This window comes from Pocillopora damicornis, chromosome 4, assembly GCF_964200805.1.
Source record: "Pocillopora damicornis chromosome 4, jaPocDami1.2, whole genome shotgun sequence".
NCBI classification, from domain to species: Eukaryota; Metazoa; Cnidaria; class Anthozoa; order Scleractinia; family Pocilloporidae; genus Pocillopora; species Pocillopora damicornis.
The window spans coordinates 29,726,951-29,752,424 of NC_142673.1; the positions used below are offsets into that span (position 1 = coordinate 29,726,951).

The 25,474-nt window shown below is 38.7% G+C and overlaps 1 protein-coding gene, 1 long non-coding RNA gene and 1 pseudogene across 2 annotated transcripts; 2 read left to right on the forward strand and 1 right to left on the reverse strand.

The window, feature by feature from the left end:
- The first annotated feature begins 1,361 nt into the window (after positions 1–1,361).
- Positions 1,362–9,988, forward strand: LOC113683850 (uncharacterized). Its single transcript, XR_003447419.2, has 2 exons — positions 1,362–1,645; positions 5,564–9,988. It is a non-coding gene; the product is annotated as an uncharacterized LOC113683850 (long non-coding RNA).
- A 2,201-nt stretch (positions 9,989–12,189) lies between these two features.
- LOC149047635 (14 kDa phosphohistidine phosphatase pseudogene) lies at positions 12,190–24,470 on the forward strand (annotated as a pseudogene).
- On the reverse strand, positions 19,627–25,447 carry LOC149047636 (uncharacterized). The gene is made up of 3 exons (XM_089204022.1): positions 25,316–25,447; positions 22,262–22,797; positions 19,627–21,532 (listed from the first exon to the last, which is right to left on the reverse strand). Exons 2-3 carry the CDS (start codon positions 22,736–22,738, stop codon positions 20,585–20,587), a joined length of 1,425 nt encoding a protein of 474 aa, XP_089060148.1. The 5' UTR covers positions 22,739–22,797; positions 25,316–25,447; the 3' UTR covers positions 19,627–20,584.
- Positions 25,448–25,474: the final 27 nt, after the last annotated feature.

The following is a 25,474-nucleotide window of genomic DNA, read 5'->3' on the forward strand; positions in this document are numbered from 1 at the left end:
AATCACTGAAATTCCTCCCTCTTCAAAACGGTACTTCTTTCGGCACAGGGAGCGACCATTTTAACCTCTCAGCTCTGTTATCATGTATATCTAATTTGTGTGGAAATTTTGGCGCGCTTTTCTACAAGCCTGAGCAAATGAAGCAAAAATCTGACCCAACACAAATTATACCTCATAAACATCAACCAATGCATATAAATTTCTGTTTTTGAAATGATATATTTTACCAAAAAGTTGCGGATATAATTTATTTCTCATAATGGGTGTAGTCATGATACCAATCAGAAAAATTCATTAAACGAGAAATATGGTTAAAATCGCCCTTGCTTCCAAAAATAAGGTAAAATATTTGTGCGCTAAAGCGTTCACGCGCCGCTCGCCTTAAAACTCGTTTGTTGCTGTAACTTCGAAATTAGCATTAAACACACGCTTTGCTCTGTAAATACGACATGTCAGGCGGCGAACACAAGGTAGCTTTTGACAGGGCGGTCCGCCACGAGTGTGGGCGAAGTTGACAGCCAGTCAAACTTGTCAAACTTTCAAAGAAAACCGAAAAAGCAAACATTGAATGTAAATTTTTCAGTGTGTGAAAAGAACTTTCGGATGTTTGTATTGCTGGATAATCACCACACACCGAGTGACAGCTCAGGCCTTTATATGGATTAAATTATTCGAGCTCTGCAGTTGTACAAAGTAAACAGTACATAAATTGCAAGGAAGCGCCGTGCACTTTTCACAAGCTACCGGAAAGTTTGTTTACGAGCTAGCTATTTTAGGCGCCGCTTATGCGAATATTTTAATAGTTAAGTGGGTCGCTGACAAGAGTTGTCAGAACCAGAAGAGATGCCTTAAATAATAATTGACATGCCCCATTTTAATTCTCGTTTAAAATCAAATGCTGTCAATTTTGAGGCTACCAGAAGGTAATTGTAACCCACAAAAAACGCCCAGTTTTTGCATCGCTTCTTCTTTCAAGATCTTTCATTGATTTGCAGCCTGTCAGCAAGATAAACCGCTTACTTCAGTCGTGCGACTAACAATAAACTGAATTAACAATTTCCTTCAAAGATCTAAAGTACCTGAACTATTTCCTCTTCCAAACAGTTGTGTTTGAAGAAAAAGCGTGAAAGTGTGAAAGGTGAATTTGAAGTGACTTTAAAATGAATGCAAAGTTCTGTTGTTGTCGCTACCTTTTTTCTACCGAGAGCATCTCACAATCAACACGCTGAACCATTAAAGTCATCAGCTGAACACGGTGATGAAATTTAGTCAGGTTCATCATTTTCCTACGGAAACAGCCTTTCACACGAAACCGTTACGCGCTAACCAGACAAGACAATTCGCAAACATTGTGAGTTTCCTTTCTTTTCAAAAAGAGTTTTGGTTACCACGTCAAACGCGAGTGACATTCACTTCTAATATTCATTCGACTTATTCAAATTAGTGGAGCAAACATTACTGAGATGAGAAGTAGGCCACTGAAAGCATTTCAGCCCGAGTAGTTTTTCGTTCGCTAGTTGAAAGAGCTGTTGATTGCCTTAAGCGAGGAAAACGTCATTGAATTGTTCTCGATACAGGGTTGAACCCCCCTAAAAGTTTTATGGCACACTGAGCATTTAGAAGGCGAGAATCCTTTCCTTAGCAGGTAGGCAGTTTTATTTCAAGAACACGTGTGAATCCGCTCCCAAACTTAATGTTTTCGGAGTCCGAAATCCTCACCGCTTGAAGCAACATAATACGTATGGAAGGCTTATTGCTAACTTCCCAGTAAAACTATAAGATAGAAAACGCGTTGCCTTTTCATTTTCTTAAACGCTATTACTATTACCATAAAAATAATTCCACGGTTTCCAAGCTACATGCTTGTTAAGCTTACCGAAGATTTCTCACTCAGTAATCGAGAACAGCGAGTGTTAAGAAAGCCTATATACATCTAAGAAATTGAGACTTCTTGAGGATAATTTCTACATTTCAAACATCTTTTTTCTGTTTCTGAAATTAAGAAACTAGATATCATAAACGCTGAAGGCACTGTTTTCAGTTAACAAAGATGATCCCGCGTAGTTTAGAGTACTGATCATGGCAGGCTAAACCAAATGTGAGTGATACTTGTGATAAATCAGTCTAGCTCAGTGCACTGAGCTAGACTTAACAGTCTGAGCAATTCTAAACTAAGTGGTAAAACACGTCTTTAACTGGCTAGAAGGAATTGGTTGAATGAACACCTACCAGAGGTTTTCAGGATTTCGTAATTCACAAGAGAAGTAAACATCGATGTACTGATATGAAACCGCCATTTCGTATTTTTTCGGTAAGAACTTAAATAGACAGTAGTTAACAGCGATACTTACGATTGACCGAATATCCTTTTATCTGAGCATGTAAGACGAGAAAAAGCTCTTGAAATTCACAGATAAATGGTTGCTTCGGATGACAAATTGGAACCTTGTATTGAGTTTCAACTGAATAAATTTGTGTAATACAAAATACCTTAAAAACCAAGGAAAGTCGTGATCGACTGTTACCAACACAGTCCCCGAAGAGCTTGGTTAGGAATCAATTATTGGTTTCACCAAATTTTTGTACTAAGTCATATACCTTCTGAGGGGAAAAAGTTTTTCGTTTTAGAAGTTTACTCTTTATTTTTTCGTTTCTTTGATGTACTGGAGAATACCAATTCGTAATAGGCACATTCAACACAAAAATATCTTTCAAAATATTATTAATGCAATGTCAGTAAAATACAGATGTGTCAGTCGAAGACATGTTGTCTTGAGGACAAGTAAACGCTTGTTTTACTCTTGTAATGGCATACAGCGTTCATGTAAAATTTTGTAATTCCTGTGGTAGAGTTTAAGAGGCATGTTTTCGTTTCTATGTAAAGCTTGAAGAGGTCGCTTGGTGAAAGGTTTAGTGAAAACAGTATTGATTCTCGCGACATTAGGCAGATCAGCTTTACAATTTTCGCTGATTTCCAATGAAGGATATACTGTAAATGTGGCTGTAAGGCTTCGTAAAAGTTATTAGATGGAGGCTAATTTCAGTTAGTATTTGAAGACGGTGTGATATCTGAAACCTCATATTTTAACTAAATGGGAAATAGCTACTGATTTCTTCGACTGTTGACTCTGTTCACGATATTACTGAACTACAAGGACAAGCAGTTTTAAAAGATTTTCTTTTCTCGATGATCTGTGATAACTTATTAATATGGCTTGTATAAAACAAAGCCACGAGATCGAAAACTGTACTTTTTAAACGTTCTTTCATCTTCTACTCCCTTCAGTGCTCTATCTATGTACTTCGCTGAATATTTGTAAAAGACATAACATCAATTAGTCTTGGAATGAAAACAGACCACAGACTACAAAAGATATATTTTTACATGGCTTCATTAATTCAACGCGCGTTTAATATTAAAAAAGATCACTCAAATCGTGTGTCGTACACCAGGTGAACATTCAAAAGGTTTTAACGTACGGAATAGGATTCAGTGATGGATTTCCTCGTTGGAAAAGTCGAACTTCGAGTGGAACAGTGACACAAGTTTCAACTCATCAACATGCAGTTTGAGATCTCTTACAATTTGGAACAAAGTTGATAAGCAAGACGTGTTTCTAATGTAACAAATCCTAGAGGTGCTGTTGTTCACTGGTGACTGAACTTAATTGGCGGTTGTGGAAACAACAGGCATTTTAACAAGAGAAGTTTCTATTTTCCGGAATACAAGAAAGTGTTGTGTAGTTTTGCATTTCTCTGATAATCTAGTTACCTAGTATAAGGAGTAAGTTGCCACCATTTAAAGCAGAACACAATATGACTGATTACTTTCAAAGAAAAGTGTGCAAAAAAGAATATTGAAGCACAGGTGTTTGAATGAATTTTAGGTGTGTTTTTATTCCTACCGTTTTAAATCCTTGACTCTTTCTGCACGCGTAGGGAATTATTCTAGGAAAAAAATATTTCATTTTCTGAAGTGCTAGTTTTTTTCAACTAAAGACACTTTAGAGTACAACATAAGCTGTTCAACCCGCTTGGTTAGAAAGAAATCTATGTTATTGTCAACCAGCATTTTCGCACCTGAATGCTAATAAATAATGTATTCTTTTTCAAGGCGTCATTTCTTTAAACAAAACTTGTAGGGGGGAAGTTGAACCAGCTTCGCTTCAACGTTCCTTGTAGTTTTAAAATATACCTCATCAGATCTTGTCCCTGGCCAATGTACATATCTGACCAATAATTGTGAAATCAACAGTTTAAATTTCGTCTGAAAATCAGAATTTGTTTTAATCAATAAAAGCTAAAAACTGTCTTACTGGTTACTTGCTTATCATTATTGAAAAATCTAAATCGTAAAAAATCGAAACGTCATTCTGCTTGTTATTGTTTTTGTTTTTCTTAAATAAGGACAAACCAAAGTGACTAGGCTCATCAAACGATGATAATTTACAAACATTCACACACAGCAGTCAGTTTAAATGAAGTATCATATGCTGGAGGTAAGACAAGACGAGACGTTTCGCTGAAGAGACATTTTCCCCTAAAATGACTTATACTCTTATGGTTAAATTTCCAAATATTAACGATGATAATGCGCTGGTAGTAAAACAAAATAATAATAACAATGATAACAAAGATGATGATGGTTTTTAAAAGTTGTACTGCCGTGTGTCCAATGCAACTCAAATCCTGACACACAAGTTTTACTTTCTATCCCTGCTTGCAACGTCTAAAATTACCTCGAAGTTACGAGTTGTAGATTGAAGCTCCACGGATAAACTAGGAAGAAAACAAGAGGCTTTTAATTAAGTCTATTCATAGGTACTCTGATTATATTGCATTGAGATGTTCGTCCGAAGCCTCCATTATGTCACAAAGTCACAGCTGAGAAGGACTAAATTGAACAAATAACTCCAGTTCGAGTAACAATTAGGATTTTTTTTCTTTTTTAAAAAGTTACCATGTTAAGACATTTAATCTTGGAATCAGTTGAGAGGGGAAAAGTTCGAAAGTAAAATGCAGGGAAGAAGTGTGATCCAATGATATCTGTCACTATTCATAAACGACTTGTCACCTGAAAAGCAATAGAACATGGCAATTTCAACATTTTGATCAACTCTTCTCTGAGTCGCTTCCTGGCTGCTAATAACATCCACTTCCGTTTTACTAACGAGCAATAACAATCGTTGAAGAACGGTGATGGAAAAAAAACTTGGTATATGTTTTGTAGGTCAACTATTTTGTGGGTAAAGCAACAGCTGGTCGAGAGAAATTTAAAAGCAGAACATTTCAAATTAAATGTGACTCGTGCCAATTCATGTTGAACCAGATATGTCAGTTTAAATGGTAAATTTTTCATACGACAAAAAAAAAAATTCTTTTGTTTCGATAATGGTTGATGAATATTTGTGTCCTTTGTAAGAAAGCCATATTTTAAAGTTTACATTTTTTGATGCTATCGCCCAAGTCACATTTTTCCCAGAAGAGTTTTGTCTATCTTTTAGTACAAGAGTTCGCCGCCATTTCTCCGTTGAGTAACATCTCTTCGCTATATTCCTTCCAGGTGTCCATGAAACCTGTCGTTCCTGGAGATGTCAGCAGTCATCACTTTCGTTGCAGATGGATAATCGCTAAAATGACAGCCTGAACAACCTTTTTTTTTTAGCACTTGTCTGAAGAAATACCCCACATGATTTTTATCACTGGTTTATTTAATTTTCAGGAAATAATTTTCGATATAACGCAACCGCAGAGCCAATATTGCGTTCATATTTGAAAATGAAACCTTTTTGGTGTGGTTCAAATTGTTGCAGAGTAAATTCCCTCTCTGGTTGCACCTGTCTTAGCTTTCAAAGTGACTAGCTCGAGACAAAAGTTTACAAATGATTGCAATATCAGTTAACGAATAAAAATTAACGCATTCTTGTTCCGCCTCTCACCTAATTTCTATGAGGTTTGAGATGAAATTTTTGAACAAAAGTTTTCGTTAAACGTCCATGTTTTTAGTTCATTTATGGTAGCGCGTCTTGAATGCACCGCACTGTAAGAGTGAAAGAAGACCACTGCTTCCTCTACGAATTAATTACAGCTAAATTATTTCTCTGTGTTTTCAGCTCCATACTTTAAAATTCAAAACGAATAAATTGTACTCTCAGGTTATTTCAAAAGATAAAGTTTTAATTTTCCATTATCTTTAAAATTGCAATCTACCAATAGTTACGAAAAATAGTGGTCTAACACTCAGTTACAGAGTTTTTTCGCGGTGCTTTGCTTTTGCAGAGTCCCTTTGCTCTACGAGGGATCTGCAAAGCAATTTCATTTTTTCTCCGAATTACCAAAGCTTTATTTCATACAGTTTGACACAAATTCCCGCAGGTCCAAACTACTGACCACCTGTTCCAAACTGAGCAATCTATCTTTGCAAATTGGTGTGGGAAAACATGAAACAATTTGGAAACTGAAAGATAGAATTTTGATAAATAAATTTCTAGAGAGTTGCTATTCTATTTCGTCGATTGTTTCGTGTCTTCTGACATTTTAAACAATGACTCGATAGTAATAGATCCTTTATAGAAAACAAAAGATTTCTGTAAAATATGCGTTCTGAGTCCATTTTGAGTTATAAAAAATCATATAAGTTAGAGATTTTCGCCTAGAGAGCCTAACAGTCATGAGAGGAAAAGCCAGTTCTAAGCTTCTAGAAACAAAGACTTTGTTTAATATTATAACCATTTAATTAACCAATTAGATAATTAAACTAAATGTTTTGTTTTAAGATAATTAATAGAATAGACCTGCATTGTTGTGTCTTAGCAAAACGTTTCGTAACGTTTCTAGTTGTCACTTGTTGCCTTAGTTTGTTTTGGATGTTGCATTTTCTTTCACGTGAATGTCAAATATAAGAATCAATTTCTTCACGTTTTCAAAAAGTTCGGAAGGAAACTCATAAGTGATAAGACAAATAAAAAAAATACTGCATCGTTGATAAGAAAATCGGATTATTCTAAGATTTCAATGCTATGAACTTTTTCCTCACTTGCTTTTGGGTTCCATAAGATAGATTATCAATGTCATTATTATCAAATTCTAATATTATGTCGCTCTTGAAACTTGTCTTGAAAAATTATCAGACAGAGCAGAGATGAAGGTTTGAAGTTCAGTTTTTGTTTACATGTTGCGAAATCCAATTGCGTAATCGCTTACCGGCTTGACCCTCGTGTTTCGGCCTTGCTGAATGATTCGGTCATGCATAAATTATCTTAAAGTTTTTTTTTTCCCTCGGTGAATTATGATAACTACATCCTCACGTGTGAATACAATTTTTTTTCGATCAACTCTTCGGAGTAAAATCCATAAAAAGCAATGTTCTTCGTGGTAGCTCTGAGATGCTCTTCAGTAAACAACCCAGTTATCGACTCTTAAGTCACCAAACTCAAGAGGCTTCTCAAGTTCAATAACATTTTCAATGGGTCGTTGCAGTGAAAATATCAAAACAATTTTTCGGAGCTTAATAAGAAAATCAGAAGTGAGACAAGGGCCTTTTGGCCAAGGCCGAAAGTCAAAGAAAACAATTGTTTCATCGCTCGTCTTCTTTTGAAGTCATTGTTGCAATTGTTTGCAGCTTTCTATCGCCAGGGGCTCGGAGCGGCATACGAAAGACCCGTGGAAGAATAGAGGAGCGGCACTCACAAAAAAAAGATCTTTAATAATTTTGCGTAATCGAAATGTTTATTCTAAACATGATGGGACGAGATAAACGCAAATTGGACGCAACCCATTCGTAAAATTGCTCGTCTATATTTGAAAACTCTTGATTTTCACCATGAAACAAATTGTTTGTACTATTTTACTTCCGTGTCGGTTACTGCAGATAGAATTAACTTATGTAAATAACCTATTTAAAGCATTTCTCTGTGCGGCGGTTAAATCAAAAGGATTTTATAGTTACTTTTCAAAGTTATTTATCTTTCTGTTTGACGCTGTTATCGATAAAGTCAAGAAAATAACGAGTTTGTAATGTTCTACTTTACACGATTATCTCGCCCCTGTTTGTTACTGCAAGCTGGGATAAAGAAAATTGTTTATCTAACCTGGCAACTACACGAGTTTTTGTTTGCGATTCAAATTTAATCAAGTACTTTGATAAAGTGATGAAGAAAAATTACACCGAGTTGTTTTGACGCCGTGATTGCAGTACTAGAGGGCGAATTATTCCCAGCGTATTCAGTGGTCGTAAAGCTAATCTGAAGAAGCCTATTATTCTTGATAACATAATTAAAATTCAGGCCATTGATAAGATTTGTTTATATGTTCCGTTCAAAATAAACCTCCTGTCTGCCTTGTGAATGAGACAGAATGTGCCGACAGTCGGTACGAGATAGCGGCATTCTTTTAAGCTTCAAGTGGGGTCCTTTTAAAGGAGCTCTGTGCTCTCTTTTACTCAAGAGACATTTCCAAGAAACCACCCTGACGACTGACATCGAATAAGGCCGACTCTCGCAAGAAGTCGCAGCTTATTTAGACACGTTTTTCAGCCATGAGGTTAAAGATGACTTTCTGGCTTCGATAATTAGATAATTATAGGTTCGTGTGATCAAAGGATAGCGGCTTGCCTTGTTCTATGGTGTATTATTGTTTTTATTCAATCGTAAGCAGTGACAGGCACCGGTGGGTTTTGTAGTCGCCCACAAAACATGTCGGTATGGGGTCGCTCATTAGGGACCCCTCCGCAGAATGCCAGCTTCTGCTCTGAGGGCGTGTTCAAACGATAATTTCATCGACTCTCACATGGAGACAAATTTTGAAATTCTTAGCATCTGATCAAGAAACTCTTGCTGGTTCTTAACTGTTTTGGGCTTATGAATGTGGTTTAATTTGTTAAATGTCACAAACTGCTGTATCCCTGGCTCGTAAGTTTGGTTTATTGATCAAATTATACCTGGTGTAGTCTTAAAATAACCGATAGAAGAATAGTTTCAGTATTATTCACTTCAACATGTGTCTCGCTATTCTCTTCCTCGCTTTTGAAAGTCAGGAAAAAAACATTTTTTAACAGTCTTCTATCCGGTGCTAAGAGCTTTGAAGCTGTTAGGTTTAAACTCTGGTAATCAAAAGCCTTATGTCAGAAGTCTCAGTCGTTTCTCCGAGCATTATACTTCAGACACCGAATCACTTCCCTCACTTGAACAGGCTATTTCACTCACATACGTTAATTGAGAGCTACTTCAATGCGACTAAAAAAGCTGGAATAAGCATATATTTGTTTTAGTGCGAGCACTTTTAGATCACTATTTCGTCACCGAGTGTGTTAGAGAGATCAGTGTACTCAAGCAGCTGGCCTTTCAAAAGTTCCCAAGAACTCTAATTTTACCTTCGGATGGTGTTATTAAGTGTCTTTTAAGATCCAAAACAGGAAGGACTTTTCTTTCAATAGAACTCTTAGGAGAGGGATACAAACTTTTAAAACAAATTTTCGAAAAGCTAAAATATACTAAAGTAGACCGCAAACCGTTTATGTTCGGACAGCCGAGTGAGCAGGCACGACGTAAACCATTGCAGACTCACGAGCTGTAACTTAAATCAACTTGTACTTGAACCTGATAGAATTAAGTTTTAAGAGCAGTTGAAGTTTATTTCGAATTTGAAGCCGCTGTCGCCGTTATTGTTATGAAAGCACAAGGTAATAAAACCTCTATCTTTCGCTTGTGTTCGCCTTTGAGCCCATGCGAAATTCATGCAATAATTGCGTTCCTTGAGGTAAAATAATACTAACATTTGTACTCATTTGATTATATATTTTATGAAAGTCTTGTTCAAGTTACCTGCCATATTTCCCTTTGGCAAACTGTTCCAGTCCTGGGTTAATCATCCAGCTGCCACGAACAGAAAATCGATTTCCAAAAAATGTTTAGCTATAGACTAGGCTTGCAGAAATCATGTGATCCAGTTATGGAAATTGAAATAAAGTTATCGTTATCTTTTAAGCTGTTGATGTAGCATGTCTTCATTTAGGAACCAACACTAGGAGATATACTATGCTTCCAAAGAGTATCATGCTTTGGAAAAAAGGAACACTCGAGTCAGAAACTATAACACAAAGCGAAATATTACGGTGTGGAAAATTAATTAGTGAGCTGTTTACAGACACTAAGGCACTTTTGTTAAGATTACAAATGTAACGAAAAGAAGCCACGCTTTTTGGTTTCTGTCAGAAGATTGAACAGGGGGAATTGACGCCAAATAAAAAAACAATTATAAACCGGGAAACAAGGAGAATTAAAGCCACAAAGCAAACCAGTAAATTCGCCCTACCCGTAGGTACAGCTGACGAGAACTCATTTGAGCTGTGGAGTACTTTTATTGCAGCAGACATTTGCTGATCTTTACTCCTTGAAGGTTCACTTTTATGACATGAATTAAAGTAAAGAGAGATCATGTGAGTGCTCGTGATGCGCGCTAAAATGCTTGTTTTACTGCAGCTAAGAATAAGGTGCGTATATTCTGCCATTAAAATTATGCAACAACAACCTAAATCACTTTGCCTAAAAAACACCTGAAGACTGCATGGATTAACGTTTCAGCGCGGTTACATACGAGTTCAAGAAATTTTGATTATGAGCCTGGATTGTTCAGGCAATGTAAGTGGAGGGCAGTTAGAATGAAGAAAACCCTCTGTTGCACAAATATGAATCATCGAATCTCCGGCCACAAGGGAAGAAAAGGAAGATTTCATGAACTCAAAGACTTCAAAACGGATCATTTCCATAAGAGTTTACACATTGAGTTTCTGAACGAAATTGACTGAAAGTAACGTAACTAGTAGAAGGGAATGTAGAATCATGAATTGCCTAAGTCCCGAATTTTTTCCCCTAAAGCACTGTGGTTTTCATCTCTATCAAGTGGTCACCTCTATTGAGCGGTCGGTGGTCACCCTGCACCTTGTCATAACGGCTTGTTTGTATTGTTCTCCACCTGAACAATCACACAGAGCGGAACCACTCAAATAAAACTAAGAATAAACAATCAAATAAATTTTCATTCATTTTTATCTCTTGAAATCAAAGTAAGTAGTATTTTTAAGTGACTTTTTGTCCATTAAGTGGTCAGTTATGGCGTTAAATTCAATGCATTGTCTAATCGTTTTTCACAAAACCCGTATTCTGTGGAACCTGCGTATTAAGCGGTCACCCCGTTTGACTGTACATACGAGGTACTGCCTCAAAGGTTATGTTGTTTAAAAACTGCGTTCTGCCCAAAGATTTAGTGTCTACTTCGCGATAACGACTTTAATTTACGCAGGTTTTCCGCAAACAATGTCCGAATACGATGTTAGACTTCATTTAAATGTATTGAACTATGCGCTGTCGGTGTTTGATCGAGTTATTCCATCATCAGAACGCGCCATTTTGTTTAAAATATATTCAATAACAATTTCATCTTCTAAAATAAAAAGATAAAAAAGGAATGAGTACAGAGTCCTCAGGTTAAACAGCCAGTCTTCTGTCGGAACGTAATCCGGTTTTCGAAAGTCACTATGACAGAAAACAACAACTGCCAGACATGGTGAGTTTCACTTTCACTTGCTGCAAATTCAAGCGCTTCTACTAACTAACCCCCCCCAGCAGCCCCTCAAAAATATTAACGCTGCGACACGAGCGTTTCTTAGCTCGCAAAGAAATCCGAGTTCGTTAGTAAACCGAGCCGGCGATAGGTATGCTATGGGGTCTGGCACTAAGTGCTAGACCGCCGGCTAACCCCTCCTCAACTCGTCCCAAATCTTCCTGCAAGCGGATGAACGCGTTTCCTGCTCGAGGTCCTGCTCGCAGGCTACTTTTTACTCCACCAGCCAACAGGTCTTCCAAGTCAGTAAATCTTCTTTATATCCTTCTGATTATACTAGAAACAAACGTAGATCTGTAAAAAGCCTAAAGTTAAAAGGTGATTTCAAACTTCGTGCTCTGAAAGAAATTTTGAGAAGTATCCTAGTATAATATAAAGTTAAAACAGTCCCCTTGATAATACGATAATAAAAGAAAAGCTCCACTGTTTAACGTAGATTTCTAAATTCTATACATAGCTACTCAAATGGCTTCTTACATGAGTTTTGTAGCCTTTAGTCTGATTATTTTTTTTTTCTGCTTTTCATTTCTTCAACTCATGAGAAATTTACCTTAGCGATAAATAGGCTGAATGCCTCCACATGATTTGACTTACAAGTCAAGCGATATTTTTAGTATCTGGTGTTTACAAGTTGATAAGGGTGTTGTGACTACTGGAGCCACAAGTCAGCTATTGTGAATGATTTTAAATACATTTTCCAGCAAATGCAAGCTGATTTATTTTCACGTCGACTTACTCAATTTGTTTTGAGTTTTACAAGTTTATTAGAGAGCAAAATACCCAAACGTTATTTGATTAGATTTGCAATGTAATCAGGGTGATACAAAATTAAATCTATAATAACTGATCACATCAGTACGAAATAATTCCTGTCAGTCTAGTTTAGCTAAGTCACCTATCAATAGTAGAGAACTTGTAGCCCCAAGAACAGTAACATCTGGGAAAAACCTCATATGAAATTACTCCTTCTTAGACCCGCAGTTAGACTCAGTCTATATTTGTACAACAAAAGGTAGCACAACAATACAGCCATTTCGCTCGTGTTCCTGAACAGAGTTTTTTTAAACATGAAAAATCTTGCCTTTTCCCTAGTTGCTAAACACACTCAGGATATGATCTTGTTCATTTTGCTTCTTGTGTATTATTTTGTCCATTTTCCTGCTGATTGTTGTTAGTGATGCGACTGACCAGTGTATAGAGGCCTGTGTTGTATTATTGAATATTTTTAATAATTTTGTCCCACGTCTTTCTTTCAGTTGATATTTATGACAAAGTAGAGAAGGAAATTGGAGAGATGAGACTGAAAACTGAATGTTTAGGTGAAGACAGAATACAACATTACAGACTCAGTGACAAGAAAATCCTTGTGTATGGTTATTCTGTGATAGGTTTCAGCCTCAGGATTAATTAAGATGTTCTATTATTTTCGATTTGTTACGAGGTCATACCGCAGTGTGAGACAAAACTTGTTTTTTTGAAGAACCTACAGTTTAATCTGAAGATGTTGTGTAAACTGTGTTAGAGGGTAGTTTCATCCAGTGCAGTAGCCTGGAGAACCTCAATTATACCTGATAAAAAAAGAATATTTATCTCTATTAATATGAACCTAAACATCGATAACTGAGAGGTCTGGACTGGGTACAGGCAGAGTGAACGTTAATACTTTCCCTTTTCTGTAAGATTGAGCAATTTGTTTCGCATGTAAGTCATAATACTTGAATGGGTAAAGCCAATGGCTATTCACCACGCTAATGCGTTTTTATTACAAAATTACTTTAGTATTACTGCTTAGATGTATGTGCACGTGTTTTTAGTAATCTTGCAAGTAAGCAAGCAACAAGTTTATTTCTAGCATTAAGAAAGTTTTAGTTTCCCTCCCACCCACACCATCGACAGTTATGACTGTACCTTAATCTTATTCGTGTTTGTAGTTTATTCTTGATTGCTGGACCGTTGGTTTAGTGTATTCGTCCAATATCTTTGTTATGTAATAGTCTAGTGTGTTATTTACGTAAGATATATACATTTAATAGAGTGTTTGGTCCCAAAACAAGTCTCTGTCTGTTGTGGTGTTTATTTTTGATCTCAGATGCTCAAGTGGCAGAACCAAAGCTAAATTCATGGGCCATATAAATTCTGGACCTGTCGTGTATTTTATTATTAGTCATTCAGTCAACCCTTGTATCTGAAAGATATACTGGTACACATATTTACTAAGTTGAGTGCAGAGCCTTAAAATTGTCATTCAGCCATGCTGCTTAAGTGTTCTCATTGTACTTTTTATGTAGAGAAAGGTGGATTGATGGGTTAATTTTGATCCTTTAATTTGTGTGTGTACATGTTTAATTCCCTGTGTTCTTTATTCTGAAAACCATCTGGGTCTCATGCTGTGAGGGTAAACCAGGGTAGCAATTGCTCTGTAGCCAACTTTTTGGGGCCCACATAACTAGACTTTTTGGTTGTTTAACCCTTTGACCCTCTAAGAGTGACTAACATCTAATTTCTCCCAACAGTATCACCCCTGAATCACACACTAAGGTCATGAGAATAATGGAAATGATCAAAAACTACAAAAGCCCTGGATTGTTTGGGAAGTTCTTCTTGTCAGCACCTTAGGAAACATATAGCTAACAGAATGGAGAAAATGCATGCTAATGTTGGTGTGTAAAGGGTTCAGGCCCGAATGAAGTGACTATGAGTAGCACCACTTGCCTCCCCTGTATGTGATGTAAGTCTATTGCAGGTTACCACCCAGCATCTTGTTGGGTTTCTCCAGCAGTTTGTCAGAACCTATTCTTGACATCTTGTTCCTGGGTGGAGACAGGACTTGTGAGAGTGAAACAATCTGTTAAGGAACACTTACTATGGCTTGGGCAGGAATTTAACCCAGACCCCTCAATACACTGATCTTTAGGTAAGCATATGTCAGTCTGTTGGTAATAAATAATTATTGGTGATACATGATTTTCTCCACTGTTATGACTGACTTTCTGAAACATTTCTTTTTAATTTCTAGGGGTTTGGTAGAGCTGATTACTCCATCACAGTCGAGAGACTTAAAAAAGCTCACCCAGATTATGAAAGTATTACCATTGTTACAATTTGTACGTGATTACATGCGCCATCAATGTCTAACTAGACTGAGATCGAGTTACATCTATATAGTCTTACAACGCTGTATGCTACTGAATGGTTGATTAAAACGGGTCTTGAAACATGGTGGCAGCGAAATAGGATAACGAATCCTCCGCCTACCACTTACGGAGTCGAAAACAGTTGAAATCATCTTGGTGTAGTAATGTCCGACTCAGAAACGGCGCCTGAAGCGCCACCACCTGGCTCTTCGCAACAGACCCAAACACAACTGGGGGTTGTGCAACACCCGCCTTTTGGCGCAATGGCCGGGATAATGCCTCCTGGAAAACTAGTTACGACTGGGAATGTGGCGGACAACTGGAAAGTATGGAAACAAATGTGGGGCAACTACATGGTCATTGCTCAACTCGAGCTGAAACCGCCGGCGTACAAAGTCGCATTGTTTCTCCACTGTATCGGTGTTGATGCGTTAAAGATTTTAACGGCTTCCAATTCGACACTCCAGACGATAGACATGATCTGGTAAAGATAATACAAAAGTTCGACGAATTCACCATCGGCGAACTGAACGAAACCTTCGAAAGGTACACTTTCAACTCTAGAACTCAACAGGAAAACGAAAGCATTGATGCTTATGTCACCGCCCTTCGCACACTAGCGAAAACATGCAGTTTTTTTGACTGCATGCGTGATTCGATCATTCGCGACAGGATCGTCCTGGACATTCAAGATCACCGCACTCGCAAACGGCTTCTACAAGAACGGAGTCTCACCCTGACGAAGTGTATCGATCTTTGCAAGAGTTCTGAGGCAACAAATTTGCAATTGAAAACGATCTCGGGCGCCCAGAACGAAGATGTTCACGCTGTGCAAGATAAACACCTGTCTTCCAGCCGCCGTGATGACAAGTCTAGGAAAAGCCGCGCGGGGAAGACGAAGACCTGTAAATTTTGTGGCAAAGCACATCCTTTCGAAAAAGGAAAGTGTCCAGCGTGGGGCGCGAAATGTACGAAGTGCGGTGGCAGAAATCACTTCGCAACAACCTGCACTACTCCGACCAGAAAAGTGTACAACTTGAGAGATGAATCCTCCGATGACAGCGACATGGAGTACATTACAAGCATTGTTGCACGACCGGACATGATACACGCTGTTACACAAGAACATGATTACCCAAGAGTAATCTACACTGAGATGCTTGTGGGCAAGGCAGAAGTGAAATTTCAAGTAGACAGCGGCTCCTCGGTGAATGTCATTTCCGCCGATCTTGTGGCTGATAAGAAGCTTGAGCCCACCACAAAGACACTACAAATGTGGAACGACACAACACTAAAGCCACTGGGTTCCTGTCGATTAATTCTCCACAATCCAAAGAATAAGAAGAAGTTCTTGGTGGAATTCCTTGTCGTTGATAGACAACTGACCCCACTAATTGGAGCAAAGGCAGCTCAACAGATGGGCCTAATTACTGTCAACACTCAAAACTTCACGATCGCAAAACCACCTGAACGATCAAGGGCAAAGGTTAAGAGCGTGCAGACGGCTGACGAAATAGTAGCGGCTTACCCAGAGGTGTTCCAAAGAGAGCTAGGAGCACTACCAGGAACAGTTCACCTTGAAGTCGAACAAGGCGCAACTCCCGTCGTCGCACCTCCACGCCGTGTCCCAACGTCACTCAAAGAGAAACTGAGGAAAGAACTGGATCGACTACAGCAATTGGAGGTCATAGCTCCAATCGATGAACCCACTCCATGGGTTAGCAGTCTTGCCGTGGCTGTGAAGAAATCTGGAGCGCTGAGAATCTGTATCGACCCCAGGCCACTTAACACCGCCCTGAAGAGAGAAAGATATCAACTTCCTGTACTTGAGGACATACTCCCGGAGCTCTCAAAAGCAAAAGTATTCTCGACAGTTGACCTCAAGTCGGGATACTGGCACTGTGTCCTTGCCCCTGAGTCCAGCGTACTCACGACCTTCGCAACACCCTACTGAAGGTACAGATGGATTCGTTTGCCCTTCGGTCTCTCCGCCTCGTCCGAGATTTTCCAGAAGCACTTAACTCACGCACTGGAAAGCTTACCTGGTATTCTGTGCATCGCGGACGACATCCTCATTTATGGCTCTGGAGAGACCGACGAAGAAGCCACTGCAAGCCACGACAGGAGTCTCCGAGATCTCCTACAAAGGTGCAAGAACCGCGGCATTGTCCTTAACCCAGACAAGATGAAGCTGAGGATGAGCGAGGTAAATTTCATGGGGCATCTCCTGACGAACAAGGGCCTGAAGCCTGATCCTGCCAAAGTAGAGGCGATCACAAAATTGCCGAAGCCACAAGATGTGGTGGGTGTTCAGCGCCTCAACGGATTTGTCAATTATCTAGCCAAGTTCCTTCCGAAACTGTCTGAAGTCATGGAACCGATTTGTCGCCTGACTCGAAAGGACGCTTCATGGAACTGGTCTTCGGAACAAGACCAGGCGTTTGAAAACGTGCAGAGGCTAGTAACAGAAGCGCCTGTTCTACGTTACTACGACCCTTCCCTAGACCTCACCATACAGTGTGATGCGAGCCAGAGTGGCCTTGGTGCAGCATTACTTCAGAACGGCAAGCCTATAGAGTACGCAAGTCGCTCCCTTACCGACACAGAAACCCGGTATGCTCAAATAGAGAAAGAGATGCTGGCGATTGTCTTCTCTCTTGAGCGTTTCAACCAGTATACATTTGGTCGACATGTACACATCGAAAGTGACCACAAGCCACTGGAGATGATTCTACAGAAACCACTCGCTCGAGCGCCTCGGCGCCTCCAGTTAATGATGACGAGGTTACAGAAATACGATTTCACCGTGCGCTATGAGCGTGGCGAGAACATGCATTTGGCTGACATGCTGTCAAGGGCTTACCTGCCCTACAACGGAAAAGAAGTAGATGACTTCGAATCAGTCAACATGGTCCGTTATCTACCCATATCTGACCAACGTTTAGACGAAATAAGAGCAGAGACCCGGAAGGACCAGTGTCTGCGAGAGCTGTCAGATACTATTCTCGTAGGATGGCCTGAGAAGAAGGGGCATGCTCCAGCACTGATACACCCTTACTTCAGTATGCGCGACAAACTGACCGTACAAGATGGGCTGATTTTCAAAGGAAATTCCGTTGTGATACCAAAGAGCCTTCGCGCAGATATGAAGCTGAAGATTCACTCGTCCCACCTTGGAATAGAGGCGTGTCTGAGGCGTGCCCGTGAATGTATCTACTGGCCAGGCATGTCTGCGGAAATGAAGCACCACATCTCCGCCTATGAAATATGTAGAGAACTCGACAGCACCACGCACCCAAAGGAGACACTAATGTCCCACGAGGTCCCATCCCGTCCTTGGGAGAAGATCGCCACAGACATCTTTACTCTTGATGGCAAAGACTACCTGGTCACCATCGACTACTATAGCAATTTCTGGGAGGTGGACAGGTTGCCGAACACTAAAGCCAGCACCACCATTCTGAAGCTAAAGAGTCATTTTGTTCGCTACGGTATACCTGATCAAGTGATCAGTGACAATGGGCCACAGTTTACAAGTGACGAATTCGCTGAATTCTCCAGAAAATGGGATTTTGAGCACCTTACCAGTAGCCCTGGAAATAGCAAAGCCAATGGCAAGGCCGAGTCTGGGGTGAAGACAGTCAAGCGCATTCTGAAGAAATCAATCTGGGCTGGAACCGACCCATACCTCGCCGTACTCGACTATAGAAACACGCCGACACAAGGGACGACGACCAGCCCAGCACAACGCCTGATGAGCCGAAGGACCAAAACACTCCTTCCTACCACTCAAAGCCTACTACTACCCAGGACCATAAACCTGGAAGTGGAAAAGAAAGAGCTGCGACAGCGCCAGCAAGCCCAAGCCAAGTACTACAACCGGTCCGCAAAGGATTTACCCGGTTTGTCTGAAGGCGATGTTGTTAGAATGAAGCCATTCAAACTTGGAGATAAGTCTTGGCGCAAGGCCAAAGTCACTGCAAGACTCGACGAGCGATCATACACCGTTGAGACGGACAACGGAGCAGTCTACCGCAGAAACCGACAGCACCTGCGGAAAACGTCTGAACCACCAGTTGAACCCACCATCACAGCGCCAGAACCGGATATGGCCAGCGCAGATGAACAGGCGACCACAACCGCAGCGTCTCCCCCTGATCAGAGCAATGCTCCTCAAGAGCCACACCCTGAAGAGGTGACTGTTCCGGAACAATGTCGGAGGTCAGAGCGAGTCAGGAGGAGCCCAGCATACCTCAAGGACTATATCCGTGACTAGACTCGTGACTTTAAATCCTTCTATGCGGTTATCATAGGGTTCAGTGTTCTCGTTTACCGATCCTCTCATGTCGAACTCACCAGCTGATAGATTTTGTCCTATGGCATTGATTCTGAACTGAACTGACATCGACACTTTTATTGGTTAATTTTTTTTCTTTCTTTCTTTTTCTCTTTTTCCAAGCTTTTCTTCACCAAAAAAAAAAAAAAAAAAAAAAAAAAAAAGGGAGGATGTTACAATATGTACGTGATTACATGCGCCATCAATGTCTAACTAGACTGAGATCGAGTTACATCTGTATTGTCTTACAACGCTGTATGCTACTGAATGGTTGATTAAAACGGGTCTTGAAACAACCATCTCCAATGAGGGTTATTAAAAACATATTGAGAAGTCTGAAGGTATTTATTAAGTCATATTTTGTTAATAGTCGTCATCCTGCTAAAAGATTAATTATTTGATACATTGTATAGGATAGGGCACTTAAAAATGGTACAACTTGAGGTCTTTGTATTTGGCAATGCTTTCAGTAAGACTTGGTGAGAGCCTTGTGAGAGACTTGTGAGAGCCTTGCAAGGTCAGTTGTGTAGCAAAATACCTGAAAAAATCTTGACAGCTTTAATTCACTAAAGAAAAAATAAAATTGACACAATACGTAAAAGGAGATGTTTTATAAACTGATGGACCCCCTCCCCACTCAGTGTTCTGTTGCAGACCACCAGATATGACGAACTTTTTCCATTTTTAAACCAGAACAATTTCAGTTTCTTAAAGGTGCCATGTAGGGACAGCCACCTATGTAACCTCAAATCTTAATGAAAGCACTGTTTACCATTGGCTAGTTATCCTCTATGCATACATATTACTAACAGTTTTTTATATAGATTTAGAAATTTTTCCACGTAATGAATTTTTATAAAATGCATCCAGAACTACAATGCTACATTGGAGATGTAAACAAATCCAAACCTGTATATGAGAACAAAAAAATTATAGACTTCGAAAGGCACAAATATTATTTACCTTGGTGGTAAACATTTCACCAGTTAGCTAGTTTGGGCTTCATTGGTACCAAGTTATGCAAACTAAGGCTAGTTAAATTTATACAATTAAGGCTACTAAGGTTTGCTATCCAAACCTGTTTAAGCACGAGATAGTAACTGAGATTATAATTTTAATAAACAGTGCTGTACTTCTTCAAATTAAGTTAGGTGTGTAATGATTAGGATCTTACTTAATTATATCATTTGCATGAACTGTTATACAGCATGTAAAATTTGTGACTAAGGAATAACTTCACCTTACAATATCATTACATTATCCAGCACTTAGGGAAGAAGGAAAAGATAAGTTTAGCCATAAGACCAGCTACTATTTTGAAACAATACCAAATACTCTTCATTAATTTACCAGAAAATGAGCAATTAATGAAGGGTTAGTTATTACTCAGATGATTAGGGTGAGTCCAGAAAACATTTTTCCATTGGTTTACATGTACAATAATATCCAAATGAAAGGATTGGAGCATCTTAAGACACAAGTGTTTGCATTTCTTTTACGCTAGGTCATTCAGAAGATGACCTCCTTCATGATCAGCAGATCTAAGCCAGTACCCCTTCCAATAGAGCCATGAAAAGAATATAGAGATTAAATACATCACTGCTTCTTTCAAAGCTTCATCAGCAGTTTGTCTTCCATTATATGACTGCCCTGCTAGAATCACAATAACAATAAGAACACAGATGGCTAGGAACCCAGCAAAACATGAGGAAAATAACAGACATTTTTTTTTTAGGTTGTTCCCTTGAGGGACTGAAGACTTGTAGGTATAAAATGCAAAGGTTGAGACACCAATAAAAAGGCAAAGTACGAGCAGAACAACGAGACCCCAGATAGGATTCAGCATTATACCAACTAAGAGCCAACAAAAATGGTAGGTTGCTAAATTTGCACAAATTATGAAAAAGAATGACTTCTTCTTTACAATGTCCTCCATTGGATGTCCTCCTTGTTGTTGTCCTTCCTCATCTTTCCCACAGCAATATAATGTCATACACTCATCTTCCCCACAGCAATATAATGTCATACAAGAGACTATAATCCCAACAAACACAACGATTGGTTGTATTGCTACAAAAACAGCATACATGTTAATTGGAACAATTTTCTCACCGCTGCTATATCCATAAACTATTACCACTTTTGCTATATATATAGCAACAAATATTACTAACAAAAATCCACAAAGGAAATCTATCGAATTTTTCTTATCTTTTGACTCCCTATCCCCCTCATTTATGAGCTCATCCCGTTTTTTCGTTGTTATAAAGGCCAACAATGGCCCAGACACTATCGAAAAGAGGAAAGAGAGGACTAAAATTACTATTATTCGCCAACTGTGTTCTGTAACAGAAGAAATATTTGGTTGATGTCCCTCTGTGATACACTCAGCAGAATTCAGTTGGGGGTCTCTCATTGCTGGCCTAACAGCCAGATCTTGAAGCTATGAAACATAAGACAGAACTAAGTCAAATCAAAGAAAAGGATGATTCTAAAAGAGTAAGCGAAAAAGAAGTGATAAACTATGGGGTATTGGAAGGTTTTAAAAAATATTTAAAACACAGAACAATGAATCCCTTTTGGTATGACTAGTACCAAGTCATGGGTTCATGGTCATAATAACAGTGTACATGCCCAACTTACACGCCAACTCTGCCGAATAAGCCATAAGTTTCTGGGAACATACACGAATCTCCCTGACTCTGGCACAATTTGCCAAACAACTCGAATAAAGGAAATATGAATCACTCTCTCCGCAAAGATGGAAATTTTATCTCCACTTTAGAAAATCGTTGCGTTTCTGTTCATGGACTTCAAAGACAATTCTTTTGAACTGTTTTAGCTTTTTGCGTTCATTTAAGTGACCTACAGTTTGTAAGAGAGACTAGAACGAAGATGTTTATTAACAAATTTAGACGAGGAGAGGGGAGAGGGGTGGGGACGTAGTCCAAAATCGTACCTATCCGAATTTCTCATTTTCCAAGGGGTACTAACATTTTCAGTTCCATAGATGAAGTTATTATAACTGAAGTAACAACTCTACTTTCAATTCTTTTCGGAGAAGATGTTTACAAGGTTAAGAGTGCAATGTTTTTTCCTGATCGGTTTTTAATGTTCAATAAGAATTCTTTTGCTATTTTGGCACATAATCTAAATTGGTCAAAGTACTTACAGCGGCTAGAGCGTCTTCGATGTGTTTTTTTAGTTTCCCTTTCGTCACATCACAGCAGGAAAGTGAAATTGTTATGTTAAGCTCCTGTGTTCGACTGGTCACCATGATTGACCATAAAGACCAAAATTCAAGAACTTTAGCAGGAAGAGCAGCGTACAGGCAAGAAATACTCCACGTGTATTTGGCAGCAGGAGTTGAACTTTCCGTTTTGTTGGGGCCATAGACATTTACAAACACACGCACTGAGGAAGGCCTCTTGGGTGGATAAAGAGCCGACTCGATGTTGAAACTGTTTTCTGATTTCGCTAAGATGTTGTAAACTTGTTCGTAAGTGATTTTGTTACAGGCATCAGTTGAATTGACCGCAGTTGTACAGTTATTGGTAGCTGTTGCTTGAGACATGTGTTTTGGAAATAAGTGTATTATCATAACTTGAATTAAGACGAGAAATTTGAGATCGATTCGCAAAAATGCCATCCTTGAAAAACAGTGGAGATTCTAATAGCTTTGAATCCCTTATCCAGTTCCAAAATTTCCTGCAAGAGAAGCGGAATGAATACAAATCAGCTTTGTTTGATGCACATTTACTTTTTGAGGCTGGTTATTTCATGTTAGCTGTCAAAACAAAATATTTTATGAGCGGAAATCGCTTAGATTATTGCTAGAGGTTATCACAGTTTCCATATAGCATGAAGTGTCGAGTTAGTATATTGCTACTCCATGTGGACAGGACGCAAGTCCATCGCAGAAAATCACCCAGCACATAAAAACGTTAGTCCTTGATAGTGCTATGGTACTCGTTTATATTCTTGGGTGAAACGAGGCTTTGAAACGAATACTGAATGCCTTTCTTTCAACATTGAATATATTCAAGAAGAATCAGTAGAGGATTTCTCGCGAATTAATGTGGAGAAACTAGCTACGATGTGGCTTAAATGATCGTAACGCTTGTGGGAAGGTTGTTGGCCACAGTTTATCTGCAGTAATTTGTGGTACAATTCTTTACATTTTGGCTCGGCCAAATACTTAGTATATCGGCTGGATGTAAATAAAAGAACACGTTCACGATACTTCCGGTTTCCATGAAATAGTAATGTCTAACTCCAATAATCCGTATCTGTAAGCTTCTATCGTTTGCCATTCTAAATAAAGCCTCTACTAATCAAAGTTTGAAATCAATTCCTTTTGATATAAACATTTAAGGAAAAAAATCAGCGCCGGAAACAGCTTAACTTCTTACCTAAACCCTCCTAACGACTAATGGCTGATCGTAGGCTTGACTGTCCTAATTTTATCTCTCGCGGTTATCACAGATGACCACGGAATCACTAATTCTAGTCACTAAGACCTCGCAAAAACATTAAATTTTAGACATCGAAATCTTATATTGCGTCTAATAAATTTGAAATGTAGGGATTTTTCATAACTAAACTTGTGTCAGCAAACCTTTCAGGTAATAAACAAACTCTCTTAACCCTGATCGTCTTTGAATTTTTGGTAGGTGGACGACATGCTTACAACTAAAAGAAAAATTTTATGAAACAGGTGGAGAGTACCTTTCCTGTAAAGAAGACTTACAAACCAAACGATCTGACTTACAAACCAACGACTTGAGGACGAACACTCAATTTGTTTTTAGTTTTACAAGTTTATTAGGGTGGAGAGAGGACTTGTGAGAGTGAAACAATCTGCTAAGGAACACTAAACTATGGCTCGGGAAGGAATTCAACCCAGACCCCTCAATACACTGACCTTTAGGCAAGCATATGTCAGTCTGTTGGTAATAAGTAATTATAAGTGACACATGGTTTTCTCTGCTATGACTGACTTTCTGAAACATTTATTTTTAATTTCCAGGGGTTTGGTAGAGCAGATCACTCAATCGCAGTCGAGAAACTTATAAAAGCTTACCCAGATTATGAAAGTATTACCTTCTCCAATAAGGGTTATTAGAAACATGTTGAAAAGTCTGAATTTATTCATTAAGTCATATTTTGTAGTAATCATACTGCTACAAGATTAATTAATTGATACATTGTATAGGATAGGGCACTTAAAAAAAGGTACAATTTGAGGTCTTTGTATTTGGCAGTGCTTTCAGTAAGACTTGGTGCATGTGAAAGCTCTTGCAAGATCAGTTGTGTAGTAAAATACCTGAAAAACCTTGACAGCTTTAATTTGGTAGAGAAAAAATAAAATTGACACAATACTTAAAAGGAGATGTTTTATAAACTGATAGACCCCCCCCCCCCCCTTCTAGTATTACTCACTTGTCTTCAAAGAGGCTGTTGGGGCAAAGTTCATCTGTGTTCGTTCCAGACCACCAGATATGACGAACTTTTTCAATTTTTAAACCAGAACAATTTTAGTTTCTTAAGGGTGCCATGTACTGTAGGAACAGCCACCTATGTAAACTCAAATCTGAACGAAAGCACTATTTAAAAGTTGGCTTGTTATCCTCTTTGCACGCACATTACAGTTTTTTATATAGAGTTAAAAAATCTTTCCAAGTGATGAATTTATATAAAATGCATCCAGAACTACAACGCTACATTGGAGATGTAAATTAAAAAATCCAAACCTGTTTTGGCACAAGATAACTACTGAGATTATAGTTTTTTAATAAACAGTGCTGTACTCAGGTGTATAATGATTAGAATCATACTTAATAATATCGTTAGCTTGAACTGTTATACAGCATGTAAAATTTGTGATTAAGGAATAACTTCACCTTACAATATCATAACATTATCCCGGACTCAGTGAAAAAGGAAAAGATTTGTTTAGCCGCAAGACTGGTTGCTATTTAGATACAATATCAGATACTCTTAACTAATTTACCAGAAAAATGAACAATTGATAAAGGGACAATTATTTCTTAGACATTTAGAGTCGAGGAAACATTTTTCCATTGTTTTACATATATAATAATATCTAATTGAAATTCAGTTCGATTGCGTTCGATTTACTATACTGGGTCTGTGTTATGTTATCGCTATTTGAACTTTAAGACGAGCTTACTCACTTAAGAAAAATCATGGTATAAATAAATACCTTTTTGTGAGTTACGAAGTAGGATTGATTTTTGACTCAGCAATCTGCTCGATGACACTGACAAGAAACGCAGGAACAATATTCCCACTTTGACGGCTGCGACCAGCAGGGTTGAACGGATAGAGTGCATCTGAATAATTAGTCAAGTACTCAGAAACA

Excerpts from the sequence above, each read along its gene's own strand:
- LOC149047636 (XM_089204022.1), bottom strand. The coding sequence starts at position 22,738 with ATGGCATTTTTGCGAATCGATCTCAAATTTCTCGTCTTAATTCAAGTT. Across the intron at positions 21,533-22,261 it reads TCGAAGACGCTCTAGCCGCT|CTTCAAGATCTGGCTGTTAG; the intron begins GTAAGTACTTTG and ends TATGTTTCATAG.